Source organism: Salvelinus namaycush, chromosome 12 (genome assembly GCF_016432855.1).
Source record: "Salvelinus namaycush isolate Seneca chromosome 12, SaNama_1.0, whole genome shotgun sequence".
Classification (NCBI taxonomy): Eukaryota; Metazoa; Chordata; class Actinopteri; order Salmoniformes; family Salmonidae; genus Salvelinus; species Salvelinus namaycush.
The window spans coordinates 11,539,848-11,552,002 of record NC_052318.1 but is presented as its reverse complement, the minus strand read 5'-3'; the positions used below and the strand labels follow the sequence as shown (position 1 = coordinate 11,552,002).

At 42.6% G+C, this 12,155-nt stretch overlaps 1 protein-coding gene across 3 annotated transcripts in view; it reads left to right on the top strand.

Moving 5' to 3' along the window:
- LOC120056894 (glutamate receptor 4) overlaps positions 1 to 12,155 on the top strand; it is a 226,099-nt gene that overhangs the window by 167,684 nt on the left and 46,260 nt on the right. For all 3 annotated transcript variants that reach the window (XM_039005160.1, XM_039005159.1, XM_039005161.1), the window contains exons 4-7: positions 1,742 to 1,926; positions 3,782 to 3,835; positions 4,605 to 4,763; positions 8,290 to 8,457. In XM_039005160.1, the coding sequence (XP_038861088.1) occupies positions 1,742 to 1,926; positions 3,782 to 3,835; positions 4,605 to 4,763; positions 8,290 to 8,457 (566 nt within the window). The remainder of the gene's footprint in view (positions 1 to 1,741; positions 1,927 to 3,781; positions 3,836 to 4,604; positions 4,764 to 8,289; positions 8,458 to 12,155) is intronic.

Sequence of the window (12,155 nt, the reverse complement as noted above, 5' to 3'; positions counted from 1 at the left end):
ACGCCACAGATGTCTCAAGTTTTGAAGGAGTGTGCAATTGGCATGTTGACTGCAGGAATGTCCACCAGAGCTGTTGCCAGAGAATGTTAATGTTGAATGTTAATTTCTCTACCATAAGCCGCCTCCAACGTCAGTACGTCTAACTGGCCTCTCAACCGCAGACCACGTGAAACCACAGGACCTCCACATCTGGCTTTTTCACCTGCAGTATTGTCTGAGACCAGCCACTTGGACAGCTGATGAAACTGTGGGTTTGCACAACTGAAGAATTTCTGCACAAACTGTCAGAAACCGACTCAGGGTAGCTCATCCGCGTGCTGGACGTCCTCACCAGGGTCTTGATCTGACTGCAGTTGTTGTCGTTACCGACCTCAGTGGGCAAATGCTCACCTTCAATGGTCACTGGCATGCTGGAGGTATGCTCTTCACAGATGAATTCCGGTTTCAACTGTACCGGGCAGATGGCGTCCCATGGTGGCGGTGGGGTTATGGTATGGCCAGGCATAAGTTATGGACAACGAACACAATTGCATTTTATTAATGGCAATTTGAATGCACAAAGATACCGTGATGAGATACTGAGGCCCATTGTCGTGCCATTCATCCGCCACCATCACCTCATGTTTCAGCATGATAATGCACGGCCCCATGTAGCAAGGATCTGTACATAATTCCTGAAAGCTGAAAATGTCCCAGTTCTTCCATGGCCTGCATACTCACCAGACATGTCACCTATTGAGCGAGTTTGGGATGCTCTGGATCAACATGTTCCACTTCCCATCAATATCCAGCAACTTCACACAGCCATTGAAGAGGAGTGGGACAACATTCCACAGGCCACAATCAACAGCCTGATCAACTCTATGCGAAGGAGATGTGTTGTGCTGCATGAGGCAAATGATGGTCACACCAGATACTGACTGGTTTTCTGATCCACGCCCCTACTTTTGTTTTTTACTTATCTGTATTCCCAGTCATGTGAAATCTGTAAATTAGGGCCTATTGAATTTATTTCAATTGACTGCTTGCCTTATATGAACTGTAACTCAGTAACATATTTGAAATTGTTGCATGTTGCGTTAATATTTTTGTTCAGTGTATTTAAAATTTTGTTCCAGCAATACGGTGCTTTAAGACTAAAAGCAAATGCTTGTAATGGGTCCAAAATGTTTATAACCTTTTATGCCTTATAACCTTTTGGAAATGTACTTTAATGCTGATTTGGGGACCAGCACTGTAAATTAATGTAGCGCAGATGTGATGGTGCTATGCATCTGACTGTTGTACATTCAATATGCAAATGTTGTTGCCTTTTCCTGCAGTCAAATTACCTAGTGGCCTCATGGGTGTAATGTTATTCATATTTTTCATAATTTCATAGTTAATAAACATTATTCTAAAAACCCGTAGAAAATCCTGTGTTTTTATGTCAAACGGTTTTGTTATATTTCAGTCTTCAGTGATGTATATAAAGTGGAATATTGTGATGCAAACTCAAAATAGGATACATTTCAACTCTATATCTGACATGGCACAGGTGTCTTATTTTTTGTAAGCCCATAACCATATGTGTGAGGTGTATACTTCTGTTTCAAAGTAGATTTGTTTAAGACTACCAAGAAACACTGTGACCTTGATTTAGGCCACTGCGGTAAAATGTTAATTAATTGTCACTATGTAGCTAAATAAATTATTGGAATAAAATTATGTGATCTGATTGGTGGTTGGTCTCGTCCCTCAGGGTACGCCATACTGCAGGCCATCATGGAGAAGGCGGGCCAGAACAGCTGGCAGGTGAGCGCCATCTGCGTGGAGAGCTTCGATGACGCTGCCTACCGTCGCCTCCTGGAGGACCTGGACCGACGGCAGGAGAAGAAGTTTGTCATCGACCTTGAGGCGGAGAGACTCACCAACATGCTGGAGCAGGTGAGATCAGTCAGGCAAGCAGGCAGGCAGGCAGGCAGGCAGGCAGGCAGGCAGGCAGGCAGGCAGGAAGGAAGGAAGGAAGGAAGGAAGGAAGGAAGGAAGGAAGGAAGGAAGGAAGGAAGGAAGGAAGGAAGGAAAGAAAGAAAGAAAGAAAGAAAGAAAGAAAGAAAGAAAGAAAGAAAGAAAGAAAGAAAGAAAGAAAGAAAGAAAGAAAGAAAGAAAGAAAGAAAGAAAGAAGTTAAGGGAGTTCAAGAGGCTCACCAACATACTGGAGTAGGTCAATCAATCAATCAATCAATTAATCAATTAATCTATACAGTCTAAAACAGGTGACAGCACCATTTGGTAAAGCAAATGACCAGAGGAGACATTTTCTTTCATTTTAATTTGAGACCTGCAGTGGATTTTACAGTTCTAGAGTGCTTATTTGAATTAAGTTGAATTAATTAGCTGCAAACATGATTCATTCATATTGTGTGGTACAATCTGAGATTGTCCATATTGTACCAAACACAATTGTGTCATATTTTACATTATCATTCAGGTTTAGGTATATTCAGTCTATTAGGTCAAATTGTAGAATGTTTGAATAGCTTCTGGCGCCACTCAGTTGCCTTTATGTAGTCAGAGTTACAAACCCAATAACCCCCTTCTCTGTTTCATAGTGTACTCATCCGCCATCCCCCAGGCAACCAGTATCTCAATCTCACGTTTCAATTATTTAGCAAATTTCAGCTCCGGCATCTGTCACTGTGCTAACGACTCAGTGTTTATGTGAGTGTGTGCGAGTCAGAATGTTTGTGTGGTGTGCTTGTGTGTGAGCCGGGCTCACCTCCAACAGCACCCATTGTATCTCAGTAGGCTTCAGTACACACAACTTAATCTTAATCAGCAGGTCACATCTAATGTACACATTGTTATTCAGTAGTATCTCGTGTTCACCAGGGATGCAGTGGTAAAAACTTGTTGTTTTTCGCATGGTCCCAATTTTAAGGGTAAATTCACTTTTCTTTAGCATAGCTTATTTTCAACTTCCCTCCAGTGTTATTGTTTCCAAACCATTTTTGGTTTTGTTACCTGGTCATTTAGCAATGTCCAGAAAAATCTGGCTAGCATTTTTGGAGAATGGAGCACTGCTAGTGGAAACAGATTGTATTTGTTAGCAGTGCGTTCAAACATATTAGGCTAGAACTTTAAACAAACAACAATGAATGCTTTAAAGAACATTTAGAAAGTCTTCATCATCGCTACATAGATACTGTACCTCACAAATCAGCTATAAGCCAAGTCATACTACAGGGTGACATAAGCAACAGGGTCGCCCCTATCCGGGATCCTTGGGATGTCCCAACTCTGATGTTACCCCATTGAAGTTGACATTTAAAAGTGTTGAGGTAAGGGTTAGGGTTAGGCTAGGGTTGTGGTTAAGGTAAAAGTAAGGGCTAAGTTTAGGGTTTAGCAGCTGTCTTCAGTTCAATGTCTGTTTAGCTACTTGAGATCTGCTTGTGTTCAATGAATCAATGAACATTCTCTGTCTCTCTCTCCATGCCAGGAGCATTTTCATATTCCCTACTACCTGGCCTCAGATAGTGTCTGTCTGTCTATCTCCTCGTGTGGCACTCATCCGGATGCCTACTCATTTGTTTAGACAGCCTGCACGTCTAATTTCTCCCCATGAAAGACAATGTTGACGCGATGCCAAGCCGCACACACTGGGGTGTCATTCAACTGACAGCCAATTAAGCTTGCTAATGCTAATCCAGTCGGGTTCACTCAACGTTTGTCGAACGTTTGTCCCTTTCCAGTCGGGTTGACTTAATGTTTCTCTAACGCTTCTCTCTCCCTTCTCTCGCAGATTGTCAGTGTCGGAAAACATGTCAAAGGCTACCATTACATCATGGCTAACTTGGTGAGGAAAAAAATCCTGGCATGTCTTGACTACACCATTCTCTCTCTCTCTCTCTCTCTCTCTCTCTCTCTCTCTCTCTCTCTCTCTCTCTCTCTCTCTCTCTCTCTCTCTCTCTCTCTCTCTCTCTCTCTCTCTCTCTCTCTCTCTCTCTCTCTCTCTCTCTCTCTCTCTCTCTCTCTCTCTCTCTCTCTCTCTCTCTCTCTCTCTCTCTCTCTCTCCCTCCCTCCCTCTCCCTCTCTACGTCTATGTATTTAGTATTCAGCCCTTTTCCACAGTGACAGTGTATTAATGATGTCCAGAACAGGACAGCTCAGTGTTTGTGTGTGTGTGCGCATCTACATGCGTACTTGCGTGCGTGTGTGTGAATGTGTGTGTGACAGTACTGGAGGCATCAGAGCACTGGGCTGGGAGAGATAACTGTTGGCACAATCCTTCTTACCAGCCCTCTGCTGCAGAAGCAGGGCGTCGACAGAATTCAGGCTCAGCCGGTCATCCCAGCTCTTAGAAAAGGCTAGGGGAAAGAACTGTCTGGTGTCCTTTTTGTCGCGGTATAACATAGTGTTCTGCCTCTCTTTCTCTCTCTCTTTGCCACTCTCTCTCTCCCCCTCTGCTTATTTCTCTCCCTCTTTCTATCTACCTTTTGCATGCCTCGCTCATTCTCCTTACTTCTCTCCATTAATGTCTTTCTCTCCCTGTCTCTCTCTCTCTCTCTTGATCTCTGCCCTCTGCCTACCTCCATCTGTCCCTAACCCCCCCCCCTCTCTCCCAGGGTTTTAAGGACATCAACCTCGAGCGCTTCATGCATGGCGGGGCCAACGTGTCGGGCTTCCAGCTAGTGGACTTCAGCAACCCCATGGTCATCAAGCTGATGCAGCGCTGGAACAAGCTGGATCAGAGGGAGTACCCGGGCTCCGACAGCCCCCCGAAGGTAACACCCTGACTGGGATTAAGTCCTCTCATCTCCTCTAATGTCATGCCTTTCCCCCCATTTGCTGAAGAGCGACAGCCCCCCGATGGTACACCATGCCTGGAGTAAGGTCTTCTCCCCTAAGGTTCTCTCCTGTATCTCTCCTCTAAGTCATGGGGGATAGAACAATTCTTCAGTAGATAACCTCTAGTTCTGGCTGACTGACTGGCTGGCTGACTGTGTGTAGGATTGCTTTAGACTCTGGTCAGTCTGGTCTGGTGCATGGGAAGGTGGCTTTAGGATTCTACAGGACCAACTGCAGAGGTGTGGGTTAGCCTGCTATCTCAGACTTAACACACACACACACACACACACACACACACACACACACACACACACACACACACACACACACACACACACACACACACACACACACACACACACACACACACACACACACACACACACACACACACACACACACACTTAGAATACCTTACAGTACCTGCTAACTGTGGTGCAGTCTCGTGGAGAGGTTCAGGCTATGGGATTGTGTCACAATCTCCTCTTTGTCTCACACCTGTGGACATTCTTAGTATTGGAATAGTGTAGCCCAATGCCTGAGGGAGCTCCACTCTTGCTAGGGGCCATGAGAACTGGTGCATTTTAGCTGTCCTGCTGCACTTGAATGCACTGGACCCATGCGCTAAAAATTCTACCCAGAAGATTCTGGACGTTGCTAATTAACCAGCTAAGGAACCTAAAATGGTTTGGATGAAACATCAAAAAGAAGTTGAAAATAAGCTAAAATGTTGAAAATATTATGAACTCTCCCTTTAAGGGGCTCTGTGACCAGCAGTCACCCACCACCCGTACACATCATGAGTCAAAATCTCTGAGGGCTGATCTGAGATGCATTTCCTAGGGATAGATGGGAGGGAGGGAGTGATGGATGGAGAGAGAGCGAGCGAGTGGGGGGAGGTAGGGGAGAGATGGTATGGAGGGAGGGAGGGGGCATCATCATCAGCACTGTTGTTGGTCCACCCTGGGGGCCATTGGCCCTAGCTGTGAGAATGTGACGGACTGACCAATTTAAGATATACTGCTGTGCCACGACACGCAGTGTGTGTGTATGCTTGTGTTTCTGCTCCAATATCCATGCAGATCACTCAAGATTGACTTCAAAATTGAACATCTGTCTATGTCCTGAGGACATCGGGAAATGCCTTCAAAACCAGCCACTAGGGGCAACAGTGCTATTTCCATGAAGTAGGCTTGGGTTTTGCGTTCTGGACAGGGGTGGTGAACGGGCGTAGTCCCATGACTCCGGATCTGAAGGTCTCGTGTTCTATCCCAGTGGTAGATACTCATTTTATTTTTTTATCCTATCCCTTAACTTAGCCATGCCAAAATGTAATGTTTTAACCCTATCCAAAACCTTAAACTTTGAAAATGTGACGTTTCAAGAAAACGTACTGTCTTGAGCAGGACGAATCAATCAAGGGTGTCAAAAACCCTTTGAAATTTGATGTTTGGAGCAACTTTGAAATGTTATCCTTGGAGAAACGTGGATAAACGTTAGAATCTAAAGTGAAATTGGTAAAACCATTCCAATGTTCTCCCTACCAAACAGCCCCTCTGGTGTACAGTAGCACCATCCATAGTTTTTTTATTTTGTAATTAGTGGAGCCCAACTGTGGTCTGGTCACAGTTGGTCACACTTCTGGTCACAGTCTAGATCAGGGATGTCAAACATACGGCCCGTGGAGAGTTTTGGTCAAACGTAGTGCACTATATAGTGAATAAACTATCCAAAATGGTTATTCAGCTGTTCCCATAGGAGAACCCTTTTTGGTTCCAGGTAGAACTCTTTTTGGTTTCCAGTTAGAACTCTTTTGGGAGCCATGTAGAAGCCATTGTTGAAAGGGTTCTACATGGAACCCATTATGGTTGTACCTGGAACCAAAAGGTTTCTAACTGGAACCAAAAAGGGTTCTTCAAATGGTTTTCCTATGGTGATGGCTGAATAACTCTTTTAGGTTCTAGATAGCACCTTCCCAGGTCCAAGAACAATGGCAGTATTTCATTATAACCACACTTTGGATGTGTTGTGATTTGTAGGTTGGTTATGACTTGTATTATGGAACTTGGCCTGCGGGTGATTTGAGTAAAAAATAAATAAATACAACAACAAGAAATTGTGAGTGGTGGGGGACGAACTCATACTTTAAAATAACTAAAACCAAATGGAAACTGTGTAGAAATTATAATGGACCTACATTCATATGTTTCTTGCCTGTGTACAGCCTACTGATAATCAATACAATTAAAACTAGACAGTCAAGGAGCATGGTAAATTCCAAAAACGATAGATAGAGGACAATTTTTATACATTTTGCTCACAAGGAAATATATAACATTTTCAGTGCGGCCCTCCGGACATCGCTGAAGACCGAATGCGACCCCGGGGCAAAATGAGTTTGACACCCCTGGTCAAAACAGCTACAACACCCTCCTCTCCCCATTCATAACTCCTTGGCAGGACTGTCCATCTTCTATTTAAGTGCCCAGACTCTTACCAATGCCAAGCATGTACCAGTTTGTGCCAACCTTCGTGCCCAGGGAGCGGGTGGCATCAGCGTTGGTTATCAAACTGTTTATTGCCCCCCTTGACCCTTGTTGGTGTAGGCAGCTTGTCCACTCCTGGCACAGGGTTGGTGGTCCACACACACACACACACACACACACACACACACACACACACACACACACACACACACACACACACACACACACACACACACACACACACCGTGGCCCCCACAGAGAGCTGAAATGAGCAAGGATGGAAGGAGAGCGGGGTTAATGAGAAGGATTTTCCCAGGCCAGAGTGAAGATTAAATGAACTCTCTAATAAGGATTTTCCCAGGCCAGAGTGAAGATTAAATTAACTCTCCAATAAGGATTTTCCCAGGCCAGAGTGAAGGTTACATTAACTCTCCAATAAGGATTTTCCCAGGCCAGAGTTGAACGTTAAATTAACTCTCCAATAAGGATTTTCCCAGGCCAGAGTTGAACGTTAAATTAACTCTCCAATAAGGATTTTCCCAGGCCAGAGTTGAACGTTAAATTAACGACCTGGCCAAGATAAAGCAAAGCAGTTCGACACATACAACAACACAGAGTTACACATGGAGTGTGTACAAACATACAGTCAATAATACAGTAGAAAAATAAGTCTATATACAATGTGAGCAAATAACACAATGTACCTTGCTGCATTACAGGCATTTTGAAAAGTATATTTTTAATGCCCAGTATACAGTAGCCTGGTTACTTTCTCTGTTCAGCTATTACATTTTACTTCTTGCCACTCCTGTCATTTCCCAAAGAGGAGTAGAATGTTAACTAAAATGTCTGGTACCCAGACTATGTATACTGTACACACACGCAGAAACTTTGTCTCTTTTCATAGTCACACGGGCGAGCACACACACCCCATCCCTCCATCACACACACCTGACGCTTCGCTCCTGTTCCCCAGTACACATCGGCTCTGACCTACGATGGCGTGATGGTGATGGCGGAGGCCTTCAGGAACCTGCGTAGGCAGAAAGTGGACATCTCTCGCAGGGGGAACGCTGGGGACTGTCTGGCCAACCCCGCCGCCCCATGGAACCAGGGCATCGACATGGAGCGCACCCTCAAACAGGTATCTACCACTGCACCTCAAAGACATTTCGGTTCATGAAATAACTACAAAAATGTCTGCCAACTCCACGGCAAACCGGGAACATTCCCAGAACATTAGCTAAGATTCCCATCAAGTTCTAGTTAGGGTTTTATATAACATTCTGACCATACTAAATAAATACAAAACAAGGGAAATAAGGTCAGGAACGTGACAGTTGCTCTCCACTTTCTGGAGGACCGAGTTTTGAAATCAGTGGAATGCACGGTGGAATTAGAGTATGATAGCTAAGGAGATGGAGAAAATTCTGCCGTTTGATTACAAATAGGCAGACGGAGTCAACAAGAGAACACACTGAAGGCTGTTGTATAAAACACCTGTCTCCGGATTACATCTTCAAACTAAGGCAACCATGACGTCTGTGACAAAGAGGGAGAAGCGTCCATCCATGTATACGGACGGGTAAGATAGTCTAGCTAGCTACATTTTCATATATTACACATTTCTAATTTTGTCAGAAAGTCATTTTAATTTCAAGTTAAAGCGTACTGTTAGTTAGCTAGCTAACGTTAGCTGCCTGGCTTGCTAGCTAACGTTACGTGTATGATCTGTGTAGTAATATAATTCGTATCTCAGAGCCATTTGCATTGCTAGCTATAGCCTAATGTTAGCTAGCTAGCTAACATTGAATGTGGTTGGTTAGCTACCTTCAGATTCATGAAGGGTAGTAATGATATGAGTTGGGATTATGGTTCATTGTTTAGCTAGCTAGCTACATGTCTAAACGAAAGACTCCACTATGCAAGTAACCATTTCAATAGAATGTTGATGATATCACTTCTACAACTGTTGATAGACGTATCTGGTAAATTCACTCTGGCTATCTACTCTGATTTCAAAGCACTCGTCTGAGTATGCCAGAGCGCAGAATAACTGACGAATTTACGAACGCTCAACAACCGTTGAATATGACCAGTGTCAGTAAACGTTGGCAAACGTTGGTTCAGTTTAATATGGCCAATCAGAACACAATTTCTGAGTTAATAAAATGTTCCTATCCTCTTCATATGCTTTGTACTTGTAATACTGTACTTTATTATTTTCTAGTTTTCTAGTAGGATAGTGCTTCCTTTAAATAACTTCTATTCATATGCTTCTTAAATTCAGTTTCAGAACCTTCAAAGTAAATAAGAAAACTATTTTACCCTTTCTCAATCAAAACACATACAAATGCGTGCAATACCTATTCTGAAAAATTATGATCCATAATAAATATACAAAAACTCATTTAGGTTCAATGCAATAATCTTTTATTGGTTTAAAGGTCCAGTGCAGCTGTTTTTATCTCAATATCAAATAATTTCTGGGTAACAATTAAGAAATTGGGCTCACGAGTGGTGCAGCGGTCTAAGGCACTGCATCTCAGTGCTAGAGGCGTCACTGTAGTGTCACGTTCGTCGTAAGGAGGCGACCAAGGCGCAACGTGATATGCATACATTCTTCTTTTAATGAAGAAAGAACACAAAACAAAGTAACAAAGTAACAAATGAACGTGAAGCTATATAAAACGAGTGCTGACAGGCAACTACACATAGACAAGAACGCACGAAACCAAAAGGGAAAATGGCAACCTAAATAGGATCCCCAATCAGAGACAATGATAAACAGCTGCCTCTGATTGGGAACCAATTCAAGCCACCATAGACCTACAATATGCCTAGACTTACAAACACCCCATGACATACAAAAACCCTAGACAATACAAAAACACGCATACCCACGCTCGTCACACCCTGACCTGACCAAAATAATACAGAAAACATAGATAACTAAGGTCAGGGCATGACATGCAGACCCTGGTTCGATTCCAGGCTGTATCACAACCGGCTGTGATTGGGAGTCCCATAAAGTGGTGCACAATTTGCCTAGTGTCGTCTGGGTTAGGGTTTGGCCTGGGTAGGCCGTCATTGTAAATAAGAATTTGTTCTTAACTGACATGCCTGGTTAAATAAAGGTAAAATACAAATAAAAGTACCTTACTGTGATTGTTTACAATTAAAATAGTTTAAAAAATGCACAATAGCAAAGAGCAAAATCACAAAAAAACAGTATTACAAGTACACAGCATATAAAGAGAAAGGGAACGTGTTAAATAACTCAGTGGTTGTGTGCCGTGTCCTGATTGACAGTATTAGACTGGGGGAAAAACACAAGGTCTCAGCTAGTCCCTGGTGGCGCAGAAGGTCAATGATCTGGTTGCAGATCCACAGGTTCAATCCCACATATTCTTGAACCATTTGTCTTTTGGAAAAATAATGTAAAATTGAGGCTCAGATACTCTATACTCAAAGAGAGTTTATTTCGTCCAGATTCATAAATCCAGTCAGAAATGAAGAATTTTGACCTAACTGTGTAAAATGTACTCTTCAACTTTTAATAAAACGCAACCAATATAATTCCTACTTTGGGACACTTGGCATGGTCCCCCCTGTCTTATTTTTCATGATCTGAAAAGTGATCCGAGATCAGAACTCATAGTCTTGTATACATTGTAAATATGGACCCAGAAGTATGCAGTATATGAAGAGGATGGGTGAAGTCATGGTGAATAACCCAGTTACCAGTATATCCCTATGTTAATTATTTCTAAGAAGGCTTAAAAGGCAGCGTGTTATTCCTGGCTGACCATACTGCCATGGCAGTATATGTAAGAGTGCTTACCTGGTGGCACAGAGCATAAAAAACCTGGATTGAGATGAAATGCTGTTCAAATGTCTTAAGAATTAAATAATATGCAGTTTGTCAACATATGTAATGTAAAAATATGTTTGTATGATTAAATGACCTGTGGATGAAATGGAAATGCCATGTGTGCCTATATCACCTTGTAGTGGGTCTACAATGCTATCCTCAAATGCGAATTCCAATCAAATCTGGAGAGAACCATAATGGGGATGTATTCCAATCTGCTTTCTTTTGCTTTAAGGAGCTAAATAAAAATGTGCATGCTGCCAATGTTGAGCTAATATTCGGTCAGACTTAAAAATAATATGTTCTAAAAGTTATTGAAATGTTCTGAGGACCTCCAAGAAAAATGTATATTGCGTCAACATTAATGGAATATTATGTTAAACCTAAAACAAATATTCTATGAATGTCATAAAAACGGACTTATTTGGAAATCGTGGAACATTACGCAACAATGTGGGAATGTTCTGTGCAACCTTCATGAGTATCACAAGAACATTCTTGCAACATTGAGGGAATGTCCAGTGCGGGTCGGCATGATAGTGTGAAAAGTGTATAAACATTGTATGAATGTCATCACAACTGAGCATATTTTGTGTTTTGGAAACCTATCTCTTGTAATGTATTCACACTTTTCCCACTACCTAAATGTTCTGGGAGCCATTAAAGAACTCATAATGGCTGTTCTGTAAAACAAATTGCAACATCAAATGAATGTTTTGTGCACCCTGATACAAACATTATCTGAATGGCAGCACAACTGGACAGTTGTGGTGTTTTGGGAACCTATCTCATCATATACCTACAATGTTCCCACAACCTAAAGAAACATTCTGGAAACCTTTAAAGAACAGATTAAATGTGTTCTGGGAACGTTCTTGCAACATCAGGTGAATGTTTTTTGCACCCTAAAGGAAACATTGTAGAATCATCTGCAGAAGTGGAAAGTTGTTGTGTTTTGGGAACATATA